Source organism: Vespula pensylvanica, chromosome 2, assembly GCF_014466175.1.
Source record: "Vespula pensylvanica isolate Volc-1 chromosome 2, ASM1446617v1, whole genome shotgun sequence".
Classification (NCBI taxonomy): Eukaryota; Metazoa; Arthropoda; class Insecta; order Hymenoptera; family Vespidae; genus Vespula; species Vespula pensylvanica.
The window spans coordinates 12692231-12711316 of NC_057686.1; the positions used below are offsets into that span (position 1 = coordinate 12692231).

At 37.9% G+C, this 19086-nt stretch overlaps 1 protein-coding gene and 1 long non-coding RNA gene across 23 annotated transcripts in view; both read right to left on the reverse strand.

Moving 5' to 3' along the window:
• The window catches only part of LOC122637835, a 6226-nt gene extending 3771 nt beyond the window's left edge, over window positions 1–2455 (reverse strand). The window contains exons 1-2 of the long non-coding RNA XR_006329303.1: window positions 838–2455; window positions 1–619 (exon numbers count right to left, since the gene is read on the reverse strand). The exon at window positions 1–619 is cut by the window's left edge and continues 529 nt beyond it. This is a non-coding gene — a long non-coding RNA (uncharacterized LOC122637835). The remainder of the gene's footprint in view (window positions 620–837) is intronic.
• The window catches only part of LOC122637828 (MAP7 domain-containing protein 2-like), a 95173-nt gene that overhangs the window by 41812 nt on the left and 34275 nt on the right, over window positions 1–19086 (reverse strand). The window contains exons 1-2 of one of the 22 annotated variants that reach the window (XM_043830255.1): window positions 15050–15205; window positions 14362–14548 (exon numbers count right to left, since the gene is read on the reverse strand). The exons of 18 other annotated variants lie outside the window; for them this stretch is intronic. In XM_043830255.1, coding sequence (XP_043686190.1) covers window positions 14362–14530 — 169 coding nt within the window. In that variant the 5' untranslated portion in view covers window positions 14531–14548; window positions 15050–15205. Of the gene's footprint in view, window positions 1–14361; window positions 15206–19086 lie in introns of those variants that run through there. 3 more of the 22 variants (XM_043830254.1, XM_043830257.1, XM_043830264.1) reach the window with 3 other exon arrangements.

A 19086-nucleotide genomic window follows, 5' to 3' on the forward strand; every position in this document is an offset into this window, starting at 1 on the left:
TCTGGGCCGAGAACATGGAACATCTTTTTATAGGTTTGAGAGCGTACATTTCTAGTTTCGTTCCTTCGAATTGATCGTAGACTTGCCGTGAATAACCTAAATAGATAAAACAAGAAAGAGAAATAGACAGAGATAGATAGATATATAGAGAGAAAGAAGAAGAAAAAGTAAGAGTTGGCACAGTCAAGGAAGAACTAAGTGCAGTCGCGTGCTCTACGAAGTAAAGTCACCACCAAGCTCGAGCTAATTTACTGCGGCTTATTATTTCACGAGGAACGGTGAGAGGCCGTGCACCATTCGCGTTGAAACGTCGTTGCTTTATCTCCCCGTTATTCACCGAAATTCCTTTCGAAAGATAAATTATAAGATATGTCTCCGTCTATCCGCATTACGGTGACAGAGAGAAAGTTAACGAGCAAAAGACAACCATGCCTGAACTTACTTCGAACTCATCAAAGAGATTCGATTAATCACCACTAACGAGCACCATAAGATCTTATCGAACTAAAGAATTTTTTTCTTCGGTAACGACGACTTTAGATGGGAAAAAATTGCAAGGAGATCGAGTCGTTTCGAGATACTTTTGGGAACTAAGGATTCCTGTGCGAGGTCCACGTGACTGAAAGACGATCCGAGAAAGAGAGATGAAAAGAGAGAAAAATAAAAAGAGACAAAAAGAGAGAGAGAGAAAAAAACAGACAAACAGAGAGACAGACAGACAGACAGGTAGATAGATAGAGAGAGAAATAGACAGACAGAGAAAAAAACACGCGCGATAAAGATTAGAAAAAAAATAGAAGAGAAGAAAAGAGAAGAGAAGAGAAGAGAAGAACGAACGGTCACTTTTACTCCGGCACTTCGTCAAAGGGAATCACCGGACAGTGTCGTCTTTCCTCTCTCGATAAGAGGAGCAATCGTCACGATGATACCTTGTCGAGGAGGAAAACGATCGCACGATCGGACATAACGCGTGACTGTCGCGAAAGCTCGGCCATCGCCGCGAGTAAGAGGAGGATCGACGCTCGCCGATCCGTGTTAGTGTTTGTACGTATATGTGTATATCTCTAAGTGTGGGTGTGAGAGCGTGTAGGTGATGGTGTATGCCGTATAAGAGAGTTTGCGTGTTGCGCACGAGCGTCTCTGTACTCCGGAGGCCGGCCTACCTCTCAACCGGACGGTATCCAGGCGAGAACTGAGAGGAGAGAAAAGAGAGAAAGTCCGTTTTCGTCGTCGTAGTCGTCGTAGTCGTTGTAGTCGTTGTAGTCGTCGTAGTCGTAGTCGTCGTAGTCGTCGTAGTCGTTGTAGTCGTTGTAGTCGTCCGTCGTCGTCGAGACTCGCGTCGTCCTCTCGAAATCTGCGCCGCTCCGCTCCAACGTGCGCCGCTCGGTTAGTACGTGCGTACACGTAGTATAACGGAGCTGGTGCTGATGGCAATGGTGGCGATGGTGGTGGTGGTGGTGGTGGTGGTGGTGGTGGTGGTGGTGGTGGTGGTGGTGGTGGTAGTGCTATTGCCGGTGGTGGGGTACACTAGGAAAACGTCGAGGAGGAGTGTTAAGAGGAGGAGAGAGTGCAGGGCCACTGCCACCCTTTTCCAACCCCCTGTTACCCCTTTTGCATCAGCCTCTACATCTCCGCCACCTGGCGGCACTGCCGTCGCATCGATCAGCCACGACTCCGCGCCACCGAGACTACAACCCCTTCCTACCCTTTTCCTACCCCTACCTCTCTTCATCATCCTATTCCTCTTCCTCCTGTTCTCTTCTCTTCTCTTCTCTTCTCTTCTCTTCTCTTCTCTTCTCTTCTCTCGCTACCACCCATAGTCAGCACTAAAATCGTCAGGGGTTGACCGACGGCAACCTCTGTCCTATGCCTAATGACACCGCTCTCCCATTTCTCACTTCTACCTATTTCTTTTTTTTATCTGCTATCTTCTTCTATCTTCTCCTTTTTTCTTCTCTTTTTTACTTCCTTCTTCACTTCGATGAATTTTTCGGCCATCTTCCTTCCCTATCTCCCCGTATCATTCTCCCTCTCTTCACGAGATAAGCTTCGTATTGACTCTCTCCAACGCGTGACCTTCCACTCAAGGTCGTCGACGTTTTTTTTTTTGTTATTATTATTGTTCTCGAATTTCGAACGTTTCGATAGGTAACAAAGAGGAGACAAAATTTTATTTTCGATACTTTTGGAATGAAACGTAGAAAAGAAGGGAAATAGTACAGTCTGATTCGGTAAGTAACGTTCCATACCTTTCTCGACTACCCTTTGCCTTATGTACTAGTGGAACGATAACCTTGAAGATTCTAGTCAACGTGCGCAGCCGCGTGAACCGATTACCACAAAGGCAAAACTTTTACGGACGACAGCACCGCGTGTCGCTTTCCTTGCTGATGATCGACCTGCTCTTTTTTAAGGTACCAGGTGTGTCTTTCTTTCATTTTCTCTCTCTCTCTCTCTCTCTCTCTCTCTCTCTCTCTCTCTCTCTCTCTCTCTCTTTTAACTATTTTTTTTTTTTAACACCTAAGCGATCTTAAAGCTTCACGTTCATCTTGGAAAAATAGACAAACGGTTTACCAACGACGTCTGAGAAAGTGATAGGGCTTCGTAATCCATTATATTTTGATCGTGCCTCGGGAGAAAAAAAAACGTGATTATCTTTAAACAATAAAGTTATAATTAGGCTAATTAAGAACTTATAAATAGTGTGTGTGTGTGTAAATTTTTTAATAAGATGTGAAAAAAGAATATTAGAAAGTACACGCATACAAGATAAGCGATAAATTTGAAGCTAGCAATTCTCGATCGAACGTGTTATACGATTCACACTTTATAGGATGATACAATCGGAAATTGATCGTTTGAAATTTGCGATGGTTCGTGAGCTTCCGAAATGGCCGTTTAGATACGATTTACTATCGTAGTATATTTCTGTAAGTCAATTGCTCTTCAAAATTTGATAACGTTGGGTAAACATGATTGGTACCAGTAGAAAAAGTGTTTGAAAATTTTGGCCAACCATGCGAATCTCTCTCTCTCTCTCTCTCTCTCTATATATATATATATATATATATTTAAAAGAAAGAGAGAGAGAGAGATATAGAGAAAGAATCGGCAGAGATTTCGCGCTGGACGATAATTCAAAAAGAAAATAAAATGATGACTCTCCTCGCGTACACAGGGAAAGCGTCGTATCGTAAATTCCAAATGGACGACGTTAACGGAGTTAACCAGAAAAGATAAACTGCAGTTTTCATCTTTTCTACGGAAAAATTTCAAGAGAAAACGAACCGATAAGCTGTATCAAACGAAAGAGATTGTTGCAACCAGTGTTCACCAGGATCCACCGAGATCCTCGATCCTCCCCTGATCCGCCTCCGATCTCCTCTTGTCATCTTCAAGCTTCAAGCCACATTTCCCTAATGAGAGACGTACATATCTCGCGTCCGCAGACGCGTCTCTCTCATATTCTAAGCGTTCCTGAGATTCGCGTGTCAAAGACGACAAGCATTACGAGGAACGCCCGATCGAGCTGTTGGTTTCGTACAACTGAATTCTATGCGAGCTCTTTGCTTCCTATTTCAATATAGAAGGAAGAAGACAGTCGGTGTTTGTTAAGATGTTTCCTTAACTTTTCTCGTTTTCTTTCTTTAGAAATAATGAGAGAAAGAGAAAGAGAAAAAGAGGAGAGAGAGAGAGAGAGAGAGAGAGAGAGAGAGAGAGAGAGAGTCTTTCGCATCCACGAGCAAGAAAATTACGCTCGTGACCAAACGACAATTCTTGTTTGCGAAGTAATTAGTTTTCTCGTACGTATATTGCTCAAGACATACTCAAGAGTATTCCAAGGACTTTGACATGAATCAAATGGGAAAAATAAGTAACGTTCTTTTATACGTAACCGTCGTAGGAAATCGTAACGGCGATCGTTAGATCAATGATCTAGGTTTAAAGTTTGTTCATTATAAAAAAAAAAAAAAAAAAAGAAAAAATGAAGAGAAAAAAGAAAAAGGAATAATAATAAAAAAATCATGAGAATAAGTTCATGTTAGAATGGTAATTGGACGATAATATGTAAGATTAAATTGCAGGAACGTTCGAATTCAGCTCGATACGATCCTCGAATATACAAAAGGCGATCATTCGAGAAATCCTCGCGTTTCCTCGTTAATTCCGAGTCTTATCGAGTTTCCGCACGACGTGACGCGAGCATGCAACGTCTCATATTTGTCACAAGCATACGTACGTACGAAGGTATCTACCCTATCGCGTTCCAATACAATGCGAAACAACGCGTTCTCGCTCTTTAACAGCCGGCACATAAGAGAAGTTAATGATTTCGTAGGTACGGTTATTAAGCACCGATGAATACCTACGACAACGACGAAACCGTGTCTAATGCTTTTCTGAAATAACAATAGTACTTCGTTCATTAAGATATTCTTTTCATTTCCTCGACATTTTTCTTTTGAAATATTTTATAGTCATGATATCTTCTCTTTCGTTATCTTCCAATTAATAATAACGCACAATTCTCGTGTCGTACAAACGCATCTTCATTTTAATACGAATGGATCTATGTTATAAAATAAAATAAAATAAAATAAAATAAAATAAAATAAAATAAAGGGAAGAAAAAGAAGTCATTCGAAAAACAATTGATTTAATTATCCAATTAAGATTTTTCTTAGAAATGAAAACTTTTGATATATCCATTTGAATATAATTAAAAATAGTGTTATGAATAAAAGATAATATAAATAAAAAATATAGAAATAAAATTATATTATTGATATAAATAAAAGATAATATGAATAAGAAATATTAACAACCTATCCGCAAGTTTCGCACGTCCTCTTTTTAATCTAATAATAAGAAATATTTTCATTAACGTTCAGAATTTCCTTTCATATCTTCGAGAAATCCAAAGGGAATGGAATAATACCAAACTAGCTGGAAGGATATCACGGCAGGACTTGGTAGGAATTTCGACGCAAGTGACAGGTAGTCTCGCGACGAGTACGTGCCATAAGAGAAGGTAGAATGAAGGAAAGGCACGTACGTGGAACGACCATTTGTCGTCTTTCTCGATGCTTTTATCCAACGATCGATATGACTCCGCCGACTAGAGTAAGTTATACGGTAGAGCAAGCAAGTCATCCTCCTTCTACGGAGTTTTCTTACGCACGGCTTATATTTCCTAATCTCTTTCAATGTACTAACCTATTACTTCTCTTAGATATACGATTTGTCTTCCAAGCCACGAACATACACTTTGATTAGAAAAGATAATTCGATAGGCACAACAACGAGATGCTTGGATAACAGCCAGAATAATACAACCGAGAAAAACGAGATTTTTCCAAACGTCGTTTCTTCTTACTACGTGCCTCTTCGACGGGACAAGAGACACTGATAATAAAAAATATATGTATATATATATATATATAAAGGAAGAGAGAGAGAGAGAGAGAGAGAGAGAGAGAGAGAGAGAGAGAGAGAGAGAGAGAGAGAAGAAAAAAGGGGACAAAAAGAAAGAAAGAAGCTAGATGAAGACCAGAGGAAATCGGACCGAATCGAGAAGATACTTTCGTAAGAGCGTTCTAGATCGCCGTTCGAGTAGGAAAAATGGCTACTCTATTTCTCTCTCTCTCTCTCTCTTTCTTTGTATGTCTGTCTGTCTATCTGTCTCTTTCTCTCTTTACGTAAATAACAAACAATTTAGAGTGGCCGAACTGAGCGAGAAAGACATAGGATAAAGACCAGTGATTTCCTCGACGAAACGATGAGTTCCCTTTTTTAAGCCGATTGTACGATGCATCGTCGAACGTTTTGGATTTGTATTGGATAATGACCGAATCACCAAGCCGAGAACCGTAAAGGTTTAACGTGCTATGAAATTCCATTGGAAGAACTCGGTATTACATCGGATTCATGTTCGAGCCAAATGAGTAGAGAAAAGAAGAGTAGAATTTAAAGATGTTGCCGATTGAAAAACGATCCGATTATTACTTCATACTACGTTAATCCGGAAACGGTAGATACCGTATGGATTTTTATTATCTACGTTATCGAACTAAAGTGAAGTGAACCGAAGGAGAAAAGAAAACTACGAGAAAAAGAGAAAGAGTATTAGAAAGAAAAAAAAAAGAAAGAAAGAAAGAAAAAGAAATACAGAGTGTCGTGAGGGGGAGGGAAAGTAGAACGATCGAACGTGCCCAAAGGGCTAGTAGTCAAGACGGATATAAAAAAGCACGATTCACTATGCACCGTCACGATACCAGAAGCAATTGCTTATCAACGATCAAGCTGAGTATAATGACTCGAAACATCGATGGTTAGCATTTTGGTGTCTCGCTTGTATCCCGGAGGCTCCTAAACGCCGAAATATTCGCGAACGTTGCATGAATTGCAGCAAGAATATACCGATGAAATTGCTGGCAGCCGCATCTCCGACTGTGATTGTATATAGAAAGTGTGTGTGTGTGTGTGTACTATATATATATATATATATATATATATATATGTAATGTAGAGTATAGAATGAGAGAAAGAGAGAGAAAGAAGGTGAATCGGTTCGTCTGCCACGGCACCGATAAAGGGATTTTTCATGAAAGCACCTAGCGAGATTTATTCCGATATATCAGAACCATCCTCCGCGCGTGCATTTTTTTTCCACGCTCGAAAAGATGAGGCTAGAAAATCTGCGACGGGACTCGACCGACTTACTGCAAAAATTCAAGTCGCGAGAAAAATTTTTCCCTTTCGGCCAACGAACTCGAAAGGAGAAGAGAGAGAGAGAGAGAGAGAGAGAGAGAAAGAGAGAAAGAAAAATGGGATAGGGGACTACCATGATAAACGTAAGTCGAAGCGAAAAGAAAAAAATAGCTTTTGATCGATTTCTTCTCTTCCCGAAAAATCCTACAAAAGAAGAGAGAGAGAGAGAGAGAGAGAGAGAGAATCTTTAACAGCTCACACTATTCCTCTGTATATTTTCCTCATTTATACGAGAAACAAACTTCCTCGTAATTAAAATCAAATTCTTAAATACAGGATGATCTTCTTAAAAACTGAAGTCTTAGCAAATCTGACGTATTCAGTATCGAATGACATCGATGTTTGCTCGAGTAAAATTTCATAATAAGCCTTAAACTTGTCGCGAATTTTAAAGCTTTCGAGGGATCGTTCATCCCTCATCGATTTTTTTGCTTGAGACGAGACGTTAAACGACATACGATATCTCGAGGAAAAGTGAATTCATTCCAGGCACGTCCTGGAGACTTTAAACGGACTCGATAGAAAACAGTCGTAAAATTTTGAACGTTCGGGTTTCATAAATCGAAGAAGTATGTAAAAAGAGGGATGGAGAGAGAAAGAAAGAAAAAATTTGTGACCAGTGCATCGGAGACATTAACGATCGAAGGTATCGTTCGTTACCGCAGCACCAGCTTCCTTTATTGTAGTCCGAAGATTTATGTCAAGAGGTAACAGAGAAACGTTCGACGTTTTTATTCGATCGAGATAACGTCGATAGCGCAGCTTTCTTTGTTCCCACAGCCAATGTCGTTGCCGTTCCGTCGACAGAGCCAAGTAAGTAGTAGAGTTATCGAGCAACCCTTATTCTACCTTCTACGATGGTTTACCAGTGATGGTTCATCTCTTTGACACAGAGATTCTTCTCTATCGATGTATCGATCTATCTACATAGTACACAAGATAGATCGATACTTCCTTCTTCTCCATTCGTCAGATATCATCGTCTTTCCTTCTTTTTTCCTTATTTCATCACCTATCTAAATACCTAGCCAATCTCTTAAGAAAATGTGATCCTTTACGATGGTATTACTTTGAAATATTATTATAGAATAATAGAAAATTCTAACAGAAAAAAAAGTGTATATATATATATATATATCGTTTGATATGTCGTATATATCGTAAGAATATTATAACAAAAAGTTCGTGCAAAATGTTGCAATCTATTTCAAATATTTTCTTTGATCTACGATCATTTCGGATTATCTTATACGGAAAATAAATCATATCTGGTGTTATTTCCTTTCTTTTCTTTTTTATTTTCTATCGATAGATAACAATTAGTAAAATTCAGTAGACATCTCAAGTATATAAAAGATGCTATAGAAAAGAAAGAGATTTAACTCGGCCAAGTTAGCACTTTCGTTAGCTTCGAGATTGCTTCCCGGGTGCATTAATAACTGCCAAAAGCGGAGTGCGTCTTCGCCTAAGGTGAAAAGCTCCTCTTAATCTAGCAACTAGCTATCTCTATCTATCTATCTTTCTCTTTCTCTCTCTCTCTCCCTCTTTCTTCTTTTTACTCGCATACCAAACTTGGAAACGTACCAAAAGGCTTACTTTACCTATAGCTCGCGGCTACGTGAACGTAAGAGAAAAACACGCGAATTTACGTGCGTGTATGTGTGTGTATGTGTGTGTATTACTTACGAAAAGTATCGAATATCTTGGATAATAGCGTGTAAATGTTACGTATCGAACTATTCCTAAAGAAAATCGAGCTTCTTCCAAAAAAATAAAAAAAGAAAAAAAAACGAAGCTTTTCGAATAGCTAGTTCGATCGTAGATGCTTTTGATTCATTCCAAACGTCTTAGATACTCAACAACCTGGTTAAATGGAAAATGTTCATTTTCATTTTCAACAAACCAAGAATATAGACACGTTGAGGTTTCCTTAACTTTAGAGATGGATCTTTAAAGTGAATTTCTCGAACCGCTTGAAAAGTTCCATTCTTTGTCTCTCTCTCTCTCTCTCTCTCTCTATCTCTTTATTTTCTTCTACATCTTTATTATGCTAATCAAACTCGACGAGATTTAAGCACGGAAAAGATCATTCTTTTATTTCTCCTCTTTTTTTCTCTTCTTTTTTTTTATTTATTTTTCATTTTTCACTTTTCAACGAGGAAAAAGTAACTCTCTGCTCGTGCGTTAGTTCGTTTCCAAAAAGTAAATTATGTTCGCATATTTTACGAGAAAAACAAGGAGAGAGACAGACAGAGAGAGAGAAAGAATACTCAGCGCTACCAGCAATGGTCGGTCCAGGATAATCTCTTTGATCCGTATACACTATGAACAGAGAAAGGATATCGTGTGCCCGTTTGTGATTCACGAATTCTATGACGCTAACAATGCTAGGATTAAGATGCATGAAGTAAAATCGGAATAGTAGCGCTAACTCTCTATGAACTTATACAGTAGCGCTTGCACATTCCCGTGGATATCATGATTTCCGGTTCGCGACGATAAACGAGAAAGGACAATGCTTTTACCTTTTGAAACGATCGCCTACCGAGTCGTTCTAAATAATCAAGAGAGCAATTCTCGACTTTGTTCTATGCCGTTGCTCTTCTTGAAAGTAATATACGTATATATACATATACAGGGTGATTGTAAGAAATTGTAGAAAGGTTTATAAATTTGATAGGTACGTATGTGTCTATATATGTATTTACACATACGAAAGAAAAAAAAAATGAATTTGTTTTTTCTTTTCTTCATAAAGATAATCTCAATTAATTTTCTAATTAGTACGACAATACCGAGACAAAAGATCGATTAATAGCGTTGATGGGAAAAATTTCAAATTAATATTAAACCCTCGATGATGGACTTTCACCGATGCCGCTGTCTCTGTACTGACAAACTGAATAAAAAGGACGAGAATGAGCGTCTCACTGAAGGGCGTCAATCAAGATGCCAATCGCAACATCCGACGACGTCCATCGGAAGTACGAAATGCTTCCACTCGAAACAAATCGAATTCGTATCTCACTATATGTCCTAACGATGTGAAAGAAAGATACTCGGTATTTCTCCAGCTATCTATCGATCGATCGATCGATCGATCATCGCGACGGGCCTACGACGTTCGCGAGAAAAAAAAAGAGGAAGAAAAAAAAGGGAAATAAAAAAGAAACAACAAAAATAAATAAGTGAAAAATAAAGACAGACGAAACAAAATCGAAATCGAAATCAAAATCAAAATCAAAATCAGCATCAAAATGGAAAAAAAAAAGAGAACGAATAAAATATGAAACTAGATTTGTTTCGTACTTTCGAAATCGTTAACGTTAAAACTCTACGCGAAACTTTCGACCACCTGTAGTTGCTCTAAATCTTCTAATCACGGGCACTTTGCGATTCGGCACTTACCCAAAACAAAAGAAAATGAGGTAACACGTTCGTTAAACTTCTCTGTTATCGTGATCGCGTAACGTAACGCGATAACGCCGTTGACTCGACTCCCTATACTCGTTTTGGCGCAATGCAGATGAAGGCAACGCTCGAGCGCAACGATCGAAACGTTTCATCCCTCATATTTCATTTTTTTTCCTCTTTCTTTCTTTCATCTTTCTCATTCAACGAGAAGGACGTGAGACACGAGAGGATCGATCGATGCGAGAGGTCGACGTTTAAAAACTCTCCTTTAAAATCATAACGAACTTATCCGAACGAACGACGCACGCGAGACGACATCGTGTTTCTCAACATAGTCGATATTCCCCAAAGCGATGGTTAGATATCTTATGATCGTAACGTAGATACATATGTAGTTTACTAGCGTGATTAATGACGGAAGAAAATGAGAATGTTAATAGGAAATCTCATTCATGATTATTAGACGAAGAAACTTTCTCTAATTTGATAGACATTATTAACGCATAAAACATTCTGAAAATATTTTTCTTTTCATTCGAATCACAAATACGTATATTTACGTATATTATTAAAAATCTAGATCATAAGATCGTTTTGATTCATAATTGATATAAATATAAATAAGAAATGTATATACTCGCAATATGATTCGGTCATACGTTATTTATGAATCAATCGAATAAAAACGGTATTTTAAATTATATTATTTTCCATAATTTTGCTATCGGATTGATTCACAAATGTGTTTATTATTTACACGAAAATAGTTTATTACAATAGAACAGTATTTATTAATATTGAATCAATTAGATAAATTTGTATGATATAAAATGATCGTTTAAAACAAGTAAGTATATATACATCAAATACATATCTGATATAAACGATCGAAATAAAACGTGCACGGTATAAAGATAATATCGTTAGAAATCTAATTAATTTGTTTGTTCCCGTAGTAACGAAGAAAACAAGGACGAGCCGACGAGAACGAGAGAATATATAGAGACTTAAACGAATGCGTGCATTACTCCTACCGAACGCAGACTTGCACTTTGCTCAACGAAGTTTCGACAGAAAGAAGAGAAGAGGATGAATCGATCGATAGTCGTACACATCGATTAGAGAGGAAAGTGCCTCGAGGGAAGAGACTAGTTTCGACACCATTGCCTTCGCCCCGGTGATTGTTAATTACGGGATAAATCGATCCACGCCCCAATTAAACGATCGTATCGTTCCCATTCGCACGCGCCTTTCTTGCATGAGGAAGAGAGAAAGAGAGAGAGTTTTTCTCGATCTCTTGACAAATACAAATCAATCACGCAAAGTGATTTTCCTTCCCTTCACATTATCGGGTCCTTTATCGTTGATAAAAAATGTTCTACAAAAGCAAAAAAAGAAGAAAAACAATGCGATCCAGTTAAAAATCGTGCTTTTATGAACATTAACAAAACGATTTTTATTATTATTTTTTTCTCTTTGAATATTGCTACGAAATGACATTTTTGTTTAGTTTCATAACGCATTTCAGAATCGTATCTCTCGAAATATTTAACCGACACAAATAGCGTCGAATAGATAAGAATAAGAAAAGGAGGATGCTTGTTTACCCAACCCGTTATCGCGATGTTTATATATACATAATGTATACATACATACATACATACACACATGCATACATACATACATCACACACACATGACCGTGATAAATTCATAAAAACGTTTTAGTATATAATGATGCATTTTCGCATAGAAATGGAGATATCGTTTTCTCACCGAAAGTTCTTTACATTATAGAAGATAGATGGATTGAGAAACACTGACACGAATAGCCTTCTCCGTTCCTCTCGCAATTCTACTCCGGAAGCCGTAGCAAAACTTTCCATTTCCGATTTCCAATTTCCGTGTACACTCGCTCGAGGCTGATCTACCCCTCGATGGCTATTCGGTATAAAACGAACGCGTCAATAGGGGTTATCAAGGATTTTTTTGTTTTGTTTTGCTTTGTTTTGTTTTTTAAATTTTCCTTCGACACCCACGATCAAACTTGCCCATCCGCAAAACAACGCTTGGCTCATACGAATTTGTCCAAACTCGTTGCTGTAGCACTCGACTGATTTCGTACAAAGATCGATCGATCGAAACGATCTCGTTACATCGAATCATTTCGTCAACGAGTATTTCAATTATTTTCGAGTACGGACGCTTTGACAAACGATCGTGGCGCAGATGCATATACACGGGACATTTCAAAAGTGAATAATATGAAGTAGATCAATAACAAAAAAGAAAGAGAAAAACTAAAAAACAAAACAAAAAAAAAAGAAATCTCTTTACATATTTTTTTTTTTTTTAAGTATTTTCTTTTCTTTTCTTTTTTTCTTTTTTTTTTTCCCCTTGAAATTTTATTTCCATAGGATATCTATTTGCGATAAGCATTACTCATCGTTGCTAACGATAAATTTCTTAATCACACGTATTTATAAATTCAAATAAAATTATCAAATTTCGAGAAATTCGAGACCAACAAATATCACTGCAATGAGCTTATATGTGTATATTTGTTGGTATACGAGTAATGGGTAGAAATAGATCATATAATTTTGCTTATTGATCTATCATCGTCGACATAACAAGAACATATCATGATTCTATAGATTAATTTATATCAACCGTTATTCCTAATCCACGCATTTCGGATTAATGCTTAGAATCTATCGTATCGATCCTCTAATACTCGAAAACGAGAGGAGAGCCAGTGGAGAGCCAGGAAGGGACTCGTCAATATGTAACATAGATTAGCCTGGAAGGTTTGATCCTTCTGGATATCACACATACACACATACACACACACACACACACACACAATCTCAACGACGAGGTTATAACCTCATGAACGGGTGGCTCGCATCGTTCGTTTTTGAATTTCAATCTTTCCTTGAAATTCTCTCTCTCTCTCTCTCTCTCTCTCTGTCTCTCATCGAACCTTACGATTTGCTACACTGCTACATGTTATCGGAAAGAAAGAAAAAGAGGAATTTAAAAGAAGAAAAAAAAGAAGAAAAGAAGGAAAATGAAAAAAGAAAGAAAGGAAAGAAGAAAGAAAGAGAAGGCAAAAAGAGAAAAGAAAAGAAAAAAATTCGAGATGTGAAATCCTCATCTCTCCCACACACAAAAAAAAGGAACCCATTGAATCGAAAGAAAAGATCGACGGGCCAATCAGTTCTCTCTCTCTCTCTCTCTCTCTCTCTCTCTCTCTCTCTCTCTCTCTTTCTTTCTCTCTCTCTCTTTCTCTTTCACTTTTTCTCTTTCTCTTGAAGTACATCGAGTTGAAAAGCTCGAGCGTTTCGGCGAGATCTAAGGAGTCTTAGCCATGGCATTATCTCGTTGATAGTCCAGGAAGAAAATCGTCGAAGCGCGTCGATGGTTTAATTACGACGCGACGTGGCAATCTAAGTGCCCTCTCCCACCCTCTCCCACTATTCCTCCCACAATTCTAACGTCAGTAAACTCGAGCACACGAGCAGGAGGCAAACGCTCGAGAGTATTGGCATTTGGATCGAAAGTTTCGAGACGATGTAGACCGAGTAAAGAGAGAGATAGAGAGAAAGAGGTAGAGGTAGAGCTAGAGATAGAGCTAAAGAGAGAGAGAGAGAGAGAGAGAGAGAGAGAGAGAGAGGAGAGAGGGACGAGGAGGGAGTAGACGTATCTTCCTTCTCTCATCGTTGCTTTCTCGACGTGATACTTTATTCGTCTTTCAAGGGCCATTAAATTCAGCGTGTTCGATGTATTCTTATCCACGTGACAAGCAGACGGTTTTATTGCTCATAGAATAAACGATGTATGTTTGTTTACGTATAATACATAGGAGGATCTGGAAGAGAACTTTTGACATTTCAATCATATGGTCCTTTTCAATGAAACGATAAAAATATTGATAGGAGCTCGAACAAACGATTCGTTACATATCGATTATACATACATACATATATACATACGTACATCATACATACATACATACATACATACATATAAAATATTTATAAATGTTTTTATAACATTCACGTTACACGTATTTTATAGCCTTGAAGAAAACCATGAAAAATAATTGTCATCGTCATTCAAAAATAGATTCATTGCAAACGAACGATCAACAATATAAGAAAAAGTAGTTTACCTTCGCGAAAGTGAACCTTCCTCGGTGGTCGAAGCCTGACGTTTTCGTGTATCGTGGAAAGATCATTCGGACCAAGGTTTTCCCTAGACAAGGAACTGACCAGAATACCTCTCAAGGTCGCAAGAGTACTGCTAGGAATTTCCCTGTTCATCCTGACACCACCGCCCATGTCACTATTATCCTGGCACTGTGCGTTAACGATATTATTGGAAAATAAACTCGTCGGATTTCACTCAATATCTAATCTCATATAGTACGAGAGAGATCACCACGTTTAGATTCTCGCACTATATTACAAAGGACCGACCAAGGAAACGGGGCAAACGGTAGAGGAAAAACTTGTTGAAAATCTTGTTCCTCGACTGAAAAATCACTTTCGTGCACAGTGTTGGCACAGACGGCGGTGATACCGGGCCCCGTCGTTCCTTCTTCGTTTCGTTTGAAAAGATCTCGTTGAACACGAGCGACTGAGAGAGAGATTCTTGAATTACGAGAATCGGTTGCTCCTCGAAAGGATCATTCGATATCAGCCGCGTATCGAATATCCACAGGCAGGCCAGCTCTCTCGCTCGACACGCTCGACTCGATAAAATTCTCAAGTCCGATGTAGTCGAGACTCGATCGTCGTACCGCGGCCGCCGTTTCGAAGGTCGATCATTTGCATTTATATTCTTTTAACACTACTAACTGAAATGACGATGATAACCAAAGGCAAACGCTCCCATCTATCTTGGCTTTCGCTTTCCCAAACGATTATCGATAATAATCGAAAGCGAGCGAATTAAGAGAGAACGAGACGGCTAACTTTCACCAACGATGTTGTTGTTGTTAGTTGTAGTTGTTGTTAGTTGTAGTTGTTGTTGTTGTTGTGTTGTTGTGTCGTTTACGAGAACGGCACTCGACTGACTGACTATCGAGCTATGCACACTGACTTAGTACGCTGACTGACTTCGAAGTAGAGAGAAGAACTCGACCCCTCTCCTTAATGCCTTCCCCCATCCCCTCTTCCTTTTTCTTTTCCTCTCTTTTCGCACTCTCGACCGTCGTCGCTCATTGCCATGATAGAAGAGTGGGGAACGAATACTTGTGAAACGACGACGACGACGATGACGACGATGTCGAAGACGAACGAAGACAACTTGGTGGCTCTCACCTGTTTTAACTCCAAGAGACTACGACCGACTCGGGAGATTCTGTTATTTTGCTTTTCTATGAATTCCTTGACTTTTTATCGATAACACCTCGAACGAGGCTCGAACGAGATCTTTACTTTATATCTTTAAACGCATCCGTTCCTATACATACAGTCATCCATTCGTATATAGTAAGTAATATCAAAAATCCAATAAAATCGATGGATAAAATTATCGAAACATAGATATACTATGTTATACTAACTAAAAAAAGAAACGACTAAAACAACGAAAGAAAAGAAAATAATACATATACATAATTATACGTATATTTAGAGAACGAAATTCTTCACTTTCGATAAGTTATCGTAACTCAAATATACAAATTGTTTCAAAGCTAAGTACGAATGATAAAACATGAATACGCTTGAAGTAGAAATAACGATGATACACATATCTACTTTAACTCGAGTGACGTCACGGAACAAGGTTCCTGTTTAATAACAGCAGTTTCGGTCTTCTAGAATTCTTATCTCGAAGAGTGACGCGTTATATATAACGCAAAAGAAAAGTGATAAATTATAATGCGTTCATTTTGAACGACTATAAGCGTCAACGTTTCTTGCAATCGCTTTCAATGTCGAGCGATAAGCAGCCAACTAAAAGTCAGCTGATCGTTGCCACCTCCCCCCCCCTCCTCCTCCTCCTCCCCGTCCTCCTCCCTCTATCATCGTTACCGAAGATGGCTGAATATGGCTTGACGCCGGCTTCACCTGCCGAGTCGGTGCACGCGCGCCTACTCTTTCTTTCGATCACGAAAACCGCCATAAAAGGTAACATTAATTCGTTTCTTCGTATGAACGCGAACTGGCTGATAGAGAAACCGTGGAAAAACAAGCCTGGGAGAAGTTATTACGAGACCCAAAACGTACGAGAGATTCCAATTTTATTTCTTTTAATTGCAACGACGTTTCGTCGATAATAAAATTCTACGAGTTTCTCCTTCATAAAATATATATTAAGCGTGAGCTTAACTCTTTTCTCTTTAAGTGCATTACCATTTTGGTTATTCGATGGATTAAATGGTTGACTCGAGGACTCGACTTAGAAATCAATTTTTATTGTTATCCTAAAGTAATTAACTGCTTTCCTGCAGGTAGCAGGTCTTTCTACAGGTGGCTTTTCTTTAAATAGATTTTCTCTGGCTATCTATCTTGAAATATATTTTCAGGTAGCAATACCATTTCTTAGTTCTTCAAAAAGAAATATCGGATTGAATAAGTAAAGAGTTTGTTACAATGAAACGGTACTTGTACACAATGAGACCCCTTGAAATTACTTAAACGTTTATCTCATATCTAAACTTCAAACTTAAAGCTGAAACTTATTTCTGGTATTAGCATTGTGCTACGTTGTGAAAATCGAAAATGGAAATCTCGTGATAACTTTCACGGTGTTCTCGATCCAAAAGGATACTTTCTTTGAAGAGAAAAAGAAAAATTGGATTAACAAGTGATTAAATAATTGTCATTGGAAAGAATAAAAGTTTACACCACGAAGAATGACTAACCGTTATCAACGTCAACCGACGTTTCCTAGGCAAGCTCGAGCTCATCCGTTGGCTCGTTCGTTCGTGAATATCGCAAATCATCCGTGAACATCGTAAATCATCTGTGAAGATCGTTCCAGTCGGTGTTAGTAGCTATTCTGATTTACCTTAATATCCCTCGCCTCGGGAATCGAAAGGAAAAAGGTAAATTTACTGTTAGCCGAATGACTTCGAAGAAATATTGCCTTGGATCTGCGTTAATCCCTTGATTAGAATAGGTAAGCCGTCAACCTCGAACTAACTCTGCTTTGCCCTTTGAACATTTTATTTTAAGATTTATTCCCTTCGAATAGTAAGGTTAATAACAATTTTCTTGAAATATTTGCTAATAATAAATTTTTCTGTCGTGAAAAACTTCATTGTCTAAAATTGGAGACAATACAAGAAAATATGGCCCTACAGGTAATTCACATTTATTGCATCGACTCGTAAAAAGAAAAAGAAAAAAAAAAGAAAAGAAAAGAAAAACAAAAAGAAAAGAACAAAGCTCTTTCTTAATAATTTGTTTCTATTCTCAATACAATCAATAAAGTAATCAAGATATTGAAATTTCCAGGTATAAGTGACTCACTTGGTATATTCATAGATGTGGAATGAGTTTAAAATTCTTAGGAAGAATAAAAAGTGAAAAGGAAAGAATTCCTGTATATTTAATATTCACATGTTACGAGCGATACTATCTCTTTCTTGTGTTGATATTATTAATTAATTAATATATTAAAATATGTAAAAACAAGATTAAAAATATATATATATATATATATACAGAGAAAGAAATTTATGAATTTAGACGTAGAACTTAGTTGTTAAATGTGAACGATAAACGATTTTGTTTATTTCCGCGATACATAAACTTATTTGCATTTCGATAAAGTTGGAGATGGTGTAAGATCGGTTAAGCAGCTCGTCCGTGTCGATTACGCAAGAGATTTGTCTCGGACTGACATCATTCTTTGGCACGGGTAGTACAGAAAAGATGCGATTTACACGGACAGTAAAGTCGTTTCTTCAGTTGGTATTTTCCAACAAGCGAGGAGTCTCTTTTGCGGCTTGCCGAGCTAGAAGACTCTCGACGACCTTGCAATGCCATCGGGTATGCCATGCAAAACGCTAACTCTAACTCGCGTGCACCTTTTTTTTCTTTCTTGCTTGTTTCTTTCTTCTCTTTCTATCATGACTATTATGTCGCTATGATGAAACGATTGGATGGATGGATGGATGGATGGATGGATGGATGGATGGATGGATGGATGGATGGGTGAATAGATGTCTGTTTCTCTTTTTCGTCTTTTTTTATTTTTTATTTAACGTTAACTCACGTCAGAACCAATTTCTTTCGATTTAGCTCGATTCGAGGAAAATTGCCAATTATGGAAAACTAGTCTAATTTAAGGACATGTCTGTTTATGTATAATAACAGAAAAAAAAAAAAATAAAAATGCTATGCTCATCTTTGATAACGAACGCAATTTATAGGAAAGTAAGTACACCTATAAAGTTTCCTGATCAGGCTGCCGATATAGCTATGTTTGAATATACATTATTATCGTTTCACATAAATTTGTACGAGATACGATTAATAACATATCATCAATAATACTTTTATTATCGTTAACAGATCTTTGGAAATTTGTCAAACTCGTCGACAAAAACTGCGCTTGCCCAATTATTTTCTAACATAATCGATCGATTCGATAAATGTACGAATTTCGACAAATTTACAAGAGAATCGTTTACTACGAACATATTTTACGATCGATTACAAACACGTTCATTTAAATCAACAGAAAGCAACACGTGCGATCAAAGCCATTAGAAAAATATCGAAACTCGAGAGAAAATGTAAACTCTTCTGTTTTATCTCAACTTCCTTTTTCGCGAATCATCGATGCCTATCCGACGTGTTGATATCATTTGAAATTTAAATTACAAATTATTTTAATCCATGTTGTAAGCAGAGATTCGAAAATAAAATTAAAGAAA